Source organism: Clupea harengus, chromosome 10 (genome assembly GCF_900700415.2).
Source record: "Clupea harengus chromosome 10, Ch_v2.0.2, whole genome shotgun sequence".
Classification (NCBI taxonomy): domain Eukaryota; kingdom Metazoa; phylum Chordata; class Actinopteri; order Clupeiformes; family Clupeidae; genus Clupea; species Clupea harengus.
In genome coordinates, this window is record NC_045161.1 from 25,952,276 (window position 1) to 25,962,275 (window position 10,000).

The 10,000-nt window shown below is 48.2% G+C and overlaps 2 protein-coding genes across 2 annotated transcripts in view; one reads left to right on the forward strand and one right to left on the reverse strand.

Moving 5' to 3' along the window:
- The window catches only part of colgalt2b (collagen beta(1-O)galactosyltransferase 2b), a 36,716-nt gene extending 33,932 nt beyond the window's left edge, over positions 1-2,784 (forward strand). The window contains exon 12 of the mRNA XM_012821696.3: positions 1,361-2,784. Coding sequence (XP_012677150.1) covers positions 1,361-1,625 — 265 coding nt within the window. The 3' untranslated portion in view covers positions 1,626-2,784. The remainder of the gene's footprint in view (positions 1-1,360) is intronic.
- A 2,223-nt stretch (positions 2,785-5,007) lies between these two features.
- Positions 5,008-9,747, reverse strand: LOC105894996 (putative C->U-editing enzyme APOBEC-4). Its single transcript, XM_042709002.1, has 3 exons — positions 9,471-9,747; positions 8,076-8,769; positions 5,008-5,043 (listed from the first exon to the last, which is right to left on the reverse strand). Exons 1-3 carry the CDS (start codon positions 9,734-9,736, stop codon positions 5,008-5,010), a joined length of 996 nt encoding a protein of 331 aa, XP_042564936.1. The 5' UTR covers positions 9,737-9,747.
- Positions 9,748-10,000: the final 253 nt, after the last annotated feature.

The window sequence follows — 10,000 nt, forward strand, 5'->3', positions numbered from 1 at the left end:
CGCAGTGAACTTTATCAAGCCCTGGAAAGTTCGGCAAATTTTCTACCCGAACATTCATTGCGTCCTGAAGGTCTTTGTATCTATCTACGAAAAGACTGACTGGACTTGCTTCTCATGAATATTCACACAGATTTGGAAATCGACAGTGAAGAAGTACTAAAACAATTTGATGCAACTGGCAGAAGGGCAATGCGTTTAGGCTGTAACCCATTATTTGCGCGCGTGTGTGAATGTGCGTGCGTTTCTCTCGCCTTTATCTTTCACCTTTTGAATAATGTAACTTATAAACACATCGGCCTGGCAGAAACAAACAAACAAACAACCCAAGAGGCAACACGCATTTCTGGACCGATGAACAGACGCGATTCATGCTCAATCAACTGTTGTTGTTATTGGTAGTGGTGAAGAGGTCAAGCGGAAAGGGCTGTATCACCACTAGTTGTAATAAAAACAGCGCCACCTATCGTATCGGATATGACATGCTTTCGGCCAATGATTCGATTTATTCACTGCCATGTATATTGGGATAATAGCACCTACCCTCGAAAGAAAGCATAGTCCGACTAAGCAAAGATTCGAATTATACCATCATGTAAACACACTGAGTGTGTATACTGGAGTGTTGGGTTAGACACCCTCAGTGCTGACTAGGGGTCTCCAGTTCGACCTCTGTGATGAGGTGTGACCGGAGGCGTTCTCAGCTCTCTCATTTACGATCCAAACAAATTGGCCCTACTGTTTACAGTTGCCTTCCAAGAGCTGCCAGTTGTGAGAATTTTCACACAAGTAGCGGAGAATGTCAGTGTGTCTCAAATCGCATACTTCTCCACCATGCAATACAGTTATCCAGTTGTAGCATATTGTGAGACCTGGCTAATTTACTCGTTTTGTATTGAAAATAAGTGGACTATCACTGCTATGCTAATAAGTGGACTATCACTGCTATAACTGCTAATAAGTGGACTATGAATCACTGCTATAACTGCTAATAAGTGGACCATCACTGCTTTACATTACATTTACATTTAGTCATTTAGCAGACGCTTTTGTCCAAAGCGATGTACAAGGGAGAGAGGCTCTGCACTGCTATGCTAATAAGTGGACCATCACTGCTAAAGCTGCTAATAAGTGGACCATCACTGCTAAAGCTGCTAATAAGTGGACCATCACTGCTATGCTAATAAGTGAAGTATCACTGCTATAACTGCTAGTTGTCACTCATTCATCCTCCTTCACTTTGCTTATGTGACTTTCGAAAACAGAAGTTGACACACAACATGTCTCTCTTTCTTTTTTTTTCTCTCTCTCTTTCTCCCTCTCTCTTTCTTTCTCTCTATCTCTCTCTCTCCCTCTCCCTCAGTGCGAAGTACATGTCTCATTTCGAGCGGCGGGACTTGCGGGCGTTCTCCGTGGAGCCTCTGCTGCTGTACCCCACGCACTACACAGGCGAGCCGGGCTACCTGAGCGACACGGAGACCTCCACCATCTGGGATGACGAGGCGGTGCCCACCGACTGGGACCGGCAGTACTCGGGCAAGAAGGCCCAGAAGGCCCACATGCAGCCCAGCGTGAGCGGAGACACGCCACCCCCCTCCGCCCACGCCTCCACCCGGGACGAGCTCTGAGAGACTCATGAGAGGATGTGGACGCAGAAACACACACTACACACACATACCACATACACACACACACACACACACACACACACACACACACATACACACTCTCTCTCTCACACATATACATTTCATACACTGTCACACCTAGCATTCATAAAAACACTGACACAAACAATGCGCACACACACACACACACACACACAGACTCACACATATACATTTCCTACACTGTCACACCTAGCATTCATAAAAACACTGACACAAACAATGCACACATGCATGTGTGCAAGACTCAAAACAAACGGAAGATTCATATATCACACACTATGTAAGTACTGTAACCAGCCATACACCATAAAAAACACAAACAAACACACACACTCTTATATGTCTCATGCTGTTACAGATGCACACTTACTTACGCATATAGACACACACACTCACACACACAGACACACACAGACACACACACACACACTCACACAGACACACACACACACACACACACACTCACTCTCACACACACAGACACACATATTCGCTGTAAGTCTCAGACTTGTCTCATGCTGTCTCATACATAAGCTCCTCCCAGCCCCTCTTTCATTTTCATTGGTCGCCCGCTGGCCAGTTGCATAACAGCGGGCTGAGATGCGTATTCCATTGGCCAGCTGGGAAGGGGGTGGAGTGGTGAATCCCAACAGACGGGAAGCTATGGTCCTCACACCCCCTTCCCTCCACTCCAGTCCTCTCGACCACCATCCCCGCCATGACCCCTGACCCCGTTATTTATTCCTCAAATGTCCCAAGACTGTGTGTCTCCCCCTCCCCTCCCCAACCCCCACCTGTGCCCCCTGTCTCAGGATGACTTGCACGTGAGACATGCTTGAGACACTGGGAGACCTGAACACTCTGCTGAGCACACTGGGAGATGCAATGTGAGAAAAGACTGGAATTGATCATGTCGCAACATGTGCTGTGCAGATTCTTGCCTTGGGCATCGCGGGAACTCAAACAAACAAAAAACATCTTCAACTGGTCTCTTTTTTATTTTTTATTTAAGAGGGGATGATTATTGTAATTTAAAAGAGGCAGATGGGGATTTTACAGGCAGCCCAGGGAATAAAGAGCAATCCTACAGCTGTCTAAATACAAACTATGCACCTCATCTGTGTGTTTGTGTGTGTTTTTTCCGTGTTTGTGTGTTGGCCAAATGTGTGTTTATCTGTGATTGAAGGCCGCAAGCGAGTTTATGCATCTAACATGTCCTGCATATTTCTCGTTTAGACAGGCAAGCCTCACTGCTCAACAATCATTCCTAAACATTTTCACTGACGTCAACCTTCCTCTGTTGAGACTCATTCACTTTTACTGCCACGGCCTGTCTTTCAGGTTAGCACATCGGTCCAGAACATAACCGAACTAAACAAATAGACAGGCTTGAGACGTCTTCAGACGACGACGGTGGGCTAATAACATCCAAGCTAACTAAATCAAATGAGGTGAAGCGCGGCGCTAATGACAGGGCCGTCTGTGTGGTTCACTGCCGCTTGGATTGAAGCGGTTTTAGACTGTGCCCGGGCAGCATGACACTAGCTGGCATCCAGCGCTGCTGCAGGCAAGCGGTTTACGCTAATCCCTGCTATTGTGCCGTTCCCATGACCTCTTCCAGCGGCTTGCCCACAGTGTCCGCCTCACGACACAGCTGCGCTACAGAGACCAACCCGGTCTGTCACCCGCAACTGGTACGGAACACCACACACATACATATATTAGAATAATGCAATCCCGAGAATAAACCAGTGCAAACGAGTACAGCATTTAGCCATATTGACCTACAGTGGTTCTATGCAAAACATTTTACCTCAGAGTGATAATACGCATTAAATGTTTCCAAGGGGTTCTGCTCCCCAAGAGTTGACATTAGTGCTGCTAGATCCATTATAGCAACAGGTTTGCAGCGTCTTCGTGTGATTTACAACATTTACGAGTTAAATACTAAGTATTTGCATCTGATCTACACACAAGTATTGTCATCATCATAACAGATCTAAGACTGCAGGTGTGGGTATTCATGTGGAGTAACATATTTTATCTGGCTACAGCTATATGCTTAACAAAGACTATACATATGGCACATGTCTCATTATCCAACACATACAGTCTGTTTGCAATACAGATAATGGTGCTTTCTATACAGAAGGGGACATGGTCCTTTACCACTGGAGGGTGTGACATTTTCCTAGTGAATAAGGGAGAGAAATGGCCCTATAGATTTAAGGTGTGAGGAGAATACATCTCCACAAAACCATTAATTAAACCCGACACAATAGCGCCGCCTGGTGCCTATTTAATTAAAAAGCCATCATCTGCACACTGCAAACATAATGGAGCATAACATCATTTTTGGATATAGGTGTTTTATAAGGGGTGTGTACTGTATATTCGTGCCTTACACTGAGTCTATGTCAGCTTGCAGGTGACTCAGTCTGGACAGTATACAAATACATTTATTTATTTCCCAGATGTTTTGGTCCTATGGGACTCACAGTGAACAAAAGGCATTTGTGGGAGTCAGACCCATAACCCTGGTGTTACTGGCACCTTGCTGCACCAGGTATTGGAGGGCCAAAAATATTGTCCAGAGGACACTTCAATCTCAGACAGCTGGACAGTCAAACCTCTGATGGATTCACTAAGCCTCACATTAGTGGAAAACTCCTATGACCTCTATATGGAGGATATATTGGACTGTGATATATAAATCACACATATATATATGTATGTTTCTGCTGAAGGGATGCTCATGTCTCTCCTTTACACTAGACCTGCAGTCTAATCTCTGTCAAAGCTCTCCCTCAACCAGAAAACAACTATAATCTGTACATAGTAACTATAGTGGACCATCACATATCAAGTTTATATCTGTTCATTTGAATATATATCTATATAGGATGCCTTTATGCAAACTTTGCACAGGGCCTGATGTCTAACCACAGTAGCAGAAGCTTGACCAGTGAGGCAGTAGCAGACTGGGAAGAGCATTGAGGAGAGGGCGAGGGCGGTTTAGCTCAGCTCAGAGGATTATGTGAGACTCATGAGTTTCATAAAAAGACTGCCGGAGCGGATATGGAAAAGCCTGCTGCTGCTGCTGCCTCCTCGCTGCTCAATCATCATGACACACACCTACAGTTCGCCAGCCTACAGAGGCAATGCTAATACACACAGTCTGTGCAGTGTGAATGGTGCATGATGGGCTAATCTCCCTCAGTGTGACTGAGGGTGTGTGCTTGACCAGTGTCTGAGTCTCGTTCTGTGGCTTTTCACTGCAGTGGCTGTGTTGGTATTCTGTGAAAGCCTGGCAACACTCTGTGGCTGAAAAAACAGTGGGTTATGCTGCCCCCTGCTGGTCAATAAAGGGACTGCGCTGAAAAGTATAGGGAGAGGAAGAGTGACGTGAGAGGGGAGAGACGCCAAGCTCTGATTAAATCTCCTGCTTATTATAGGAACCATCTGCAGTGTTCTTTCATCAGTTTAGGTTATTCTGTAGTCTCACTCTTTTCAAAACAAATTCAACACTGAGATGGAATTTGGTTTGTCTGATCAAGCTTGTCAAGTCAAGTCAAGTTTGATTTATTGAAGACTACACATACCAGGTCGGCTGCTTGGTTTTGTATGAGAACAGGGGTCAAGTGGAGCAAGGTGCAGATGATTTCTGCAGCTGTGTGTGTGTGTGTGTGTGTGTGTGTGTGTGTGTGTGTGTGTGTGTGTGTGTGTGTGTGTGTGTGTGTGTGTGTGTGTGTGTGTGTGTGTGTGTCTGTGTGTGTGTGTGTGTGTCTGTGTGTGTGTCTGTGTGTGTGTTTAGTGTGTGTGTGTGTGTGTGTGTGTGTGTGTGTGTGTGTGTGTGTGTGTGTGTGTGTATGAGTCAGACAACAAACCACCCTGCAGCTGGACAGAGGTTGTGAGAGATTGTGAAAAGAATGTTTGTATGTGAGGGAGATGAGAGAAGAGAGTGTATGTAAGTTTGTGTGAGAGAGAGATGAGACAAGACCTGAACACAAATGTGATTGTGTCTGGGAAGATTCGCCAATTGTGTGTATAGATGAAATACATTGTAATGGTACAACCAGATGTTCTTAGTGTGTGTTTATCTGTGTCTTTTTGTGTGTGCCTTTGTATGTGTGTGTGTGTGTGTGTGTGTGTCTGTGTGCATGAGTGTGTGTAGTTTATTTTGTGTTTGTGTAAGACACTGTGTGTGAGACACTTATCCAGACTGGGCCCTCTCTTTCACTCTTTTCTCTCTCTCTCTCTCTCTCTCTCCCTTTCTCTCTCTCTCACTCTCTCTCTCTCCTTCTCTCTCTCTCTCTCTCTCTCTCTCTCTGCAGTAGGAGCAGCTGGAGACAGACGCAGCACAGTTTCACTGCTCTGAAGCACAGAGCTCATCTCACACACACACACACACACGCGCGCGCACACGCCCACGCTCGCCAAGAAACCAGGCAGCGATGAAGCGGATCGTGTGATGAACGTGATGAGCAGGAACGCAGGAGGTCAGAGAGAGACAAAGAGAGAGAGCGAGAGAGAGAGGGAGCAGAGGGGAGAGCGAGTGATGTAGCAGGTGGAGAGAGAGAGAAAGAGAGAGAGAGAGAGAGAGAGAGGGAGCAGAGGGGAGAGCGAGTGATGTAGCAGGTGGAGAGAGAGAGAAAGAGAGAGAGAGAGAGAGAGACACACGTGTCTCCACCTCTCTCTCAGCGCTTCTCTAATTCGATCGATCGATCGATCTGTCCTTATCTGCACTGCTCCCGGAGAGGCATTGATGGATGGTCACTATCTACACACTCAGGTAAGAGCTGATCATCGCTGCTAATCACACACACACACACACAACACAATTACAGCAGTGCGCACACACAGATGTGAACAGACACAGACACTCATGTGCGCACACATACACGTGTCCAGAAAGGCATATATACATTCACACACACACACACTTTTTTTTTGCTTTTATGCACACCGATGCACACAGACGTACACAAACTTAGCGCACCAACACACCACACCAAGTAAGTGAAGCCGCATACCCTGTGTTGTTATCCATTACAAATTGATGTGTGGCCTGGTTTGGTGGCGTTCGCCTGTGTAAAGGGCTGGTGCATTAACAGAGCTATGCATCATTTATGCTAAAAAAACTCCTGTGGGACAGGAAGAGCTAACGGAACAACTCAGGGAAGGAATCTGTGTGTGTGTGTATACCTTCAATCCAGTTTTGTGTGAGTTTGCAAGGCTATGCATTGTGGGCTTGTGAGTGTGTGTGTGTGTGTGATAAACAGAGAGCGAGCACAAAGTGTGGTGGGAATGAGCTGACACATATTCTGTGTGCGTTGGAGAAACACAGAAAGTGTGTATCTGTATCAGTGTTAGTGTGTATTTGTGTGCGTATGTGTGTGTGTGTGTTTGTCAGCACAACCTTGTGCATGTGTGCTTGTGTATATTCATGCTGTGCTTGCATGTGAGCAAGCGCATGTGTGTATCTGTGTGTGTGTGTGTGTGTGTGTGTGTGTGCGCATGTATTTGTATGTGTGTGTGTATGTGTATGTGTGTGTGTGTGTGCGTATGTGTTTGTGTGTTTGTATGTGTTTGTTTATGTGTGTGTGTGTGTGTATGTGAGTATGCACACGTGCGTGTGTGTGTGTGTGTGTGTGTGTGCATGTGTGTGTGTGTGTGTGTGTGTGTGTGGTGAGCATGTCCTAGTGAGAGTGATGGTGCACTATGCACCTCTCCTCTCAGACAGCCTCTGCAATATTCATCAGCTTCTCTCTGGGTCACATGCTTCTCTTCTTCCCTCTGGATGTCTCTCTATCCCTCTCTCTCTCTTTCCCCAATCTATCTCTCTATCACTCTATCTCTCTTTACCCAATCTATCTCCTGCTCTATCTTCTCTGTTTTTCTCAGTCGCTTTCTCTCTATCCCTCTCCTGCTTTCCTATTCTGTGTCTCTCCCTCTCTACACCCTTCTCTTTCTGTGTGTGTGTGTGCTTGTGTTTTTGTATTTATGTGTATATGTGTGTGCACTTCATTTTTATGTTGTTGATGGTCCCTGTGCTTCTCAGCAGGAGACACACATTTTAACGTATATAGATAATACTAAAGTTCTCTCTCACACACACACACACACACACACACACACACACACTCATACACACACACACTCACACACACACACACACACACACACACATACACACACACACACACACACACACACACACACACCTACAAATGTTCACTGTTTTATTCCTCTCTCCAAACTGAATGGTACACTGCAAATACATTACTTTGGTTCACCATCTGTACTCCTCTTGACTTCTGTGTGTGTGTGAGCGTGTGTGTGTGTACGAGCGTGTGTGTGTGTGCCCTGAATGCCAGCATCAGACACCTCCCTCTCCCTCTCCCTCACCACCTCCACGGGTCGACCCGTCAGCAGCAGGGAGGGAATAGAGGAGTGAGACCCTGGCTGGACCTGGGCCAGCGGCCTGGGCATCCGCACGTGCCTAACTACGTTAAGGGGCCGCAGGGGGGCCCTGCGTGGAGTCGGCCCCTGGAGAGGCTGGGGGGGTGGATATGTGTCAGGGTCAGAGTGGAGGGGAGGCAGGATGGTTTTGGGTCCAGTCGAGGCCCGGTTCGGGTCGCGGTCAGTGTCATCCGTCACGCCGGTAGCAGGCAGATCCAGGTAGGCGGGGCCCATGCCAGTTATGGCTGACAGCTCCACGGCGTTCAGCCGGTCCGCCGCCACCCTCCCCGGCAGAAGCGGAGCCTGGAGGACAGACAGGGGGGCATCCGTCACGAAGCTGCCCAGCAGGAGGGCCCAAACGCGGCCCGACAGGGGGCTGAGGGTGACCCGGGGCCAGAGAGCAGCCAGGCTGCGCAGGGCCTCTCTGGTGCGGGGGGCCTGGGGCCAGCGCGGCTGGGTGCGGTGGAGCTGGGAGAAGAGCAGGTCCAGACGCAGCCAGGGCCGCTGCTGCAGGAAGGCCAGGAGGAGGCCGCAGCACTGGCTGCCCGGGTCCTCGCACGGGGAGGAGCTGGAGTAGAGGCGCACGGAGCTCACGGAGTCACACACATCCAGCACTGAACACAGGTAGCTGCATAGGGCGAGAGAGAGTCACACACATCCAGCACTGAACACAGGTAGCTGCATAGGGCGAGAGAGAGTCACACACATCCAGCACTGAACACAGGTAGCTGCACAGGGCGAGAGAGATCGGACTAATGTTATATATATTAATATATACACATTCACTGTGAACACACAAACACAAACATACACACACACACACACACACACACACACACACACACCGACACATGCACCATAGCATCTAATCATACAACATCCATCCATGCCACAACCCTCTAAACTTCTCCCTTACACACAATATGTACGCGCACACACTTGCACACACACACACTAGGGTCATGTTGTTCAGCCAGTTTAGGTGTGTTAAGGTGTGTTTACTACCACAGACTCATGATTCACAACCTCCATGCCAAATTACACCCACACACACGCACACACACACACACAAACACACACTTGCTGTCTCTCTGACACACACACACACACACACTTACACACACACTCACACACATATGCTCACACACACACTCTCTCTCTCTCTCTCTCTCTCTCTCTCTCACACACACACACACACACATACATACTGTACATACACGCTTACATACTCATACACACCCGGGTACATGTACATCCATAAAAACAAAACCAGTCCCTCTCACACACACACACACACACACAAGTTGTGAACACACAGTCAAGAGCAACCCCCCTCCTCACCCCTGCGGTCCGAACAGCATGGCCTCGGGGTGCTGCCCCAGCTGTGGGCACCCGCTGGCACTGCCCCTCTGCACCAGCGCCCCCGTCTGGTCCAACAGCTCGTAGAAGAGCAGCAGGGAGCCGGAGCCCGAGGGGCCCACAGGGAACCCGAAGACCCGGCAGAACTCGGGGAAGGAGACCGGGGCGTCAGCGCCAGTGTGGATGTGCTGACGGAGGCACGGAGGACGGGGGAGGAGGGAGGAGCACTGCTGATGTCCTTCACACATCACACGCCCGGCCTGGCAGAGGAGACATTAGGAGGGGGGGGGGGGGTCATTTGTGAGTGTGTAAGTGTGTGTGTGTGTGTGTGTGCGTGTGTGTGTGTGTGTGTGTGTGTGTGTGTGTGTGTGGTGTTGGTGTGTCTCTGAGTGAAAATAACAAGCAAACTTGTGTGTGTGTTTTTGTGTGTGTGTAAATGCTCACATACTCACAAGCTGAGTCATGCACAAATTCACAGACACAAACATACAGTATATGTACAAACACACACA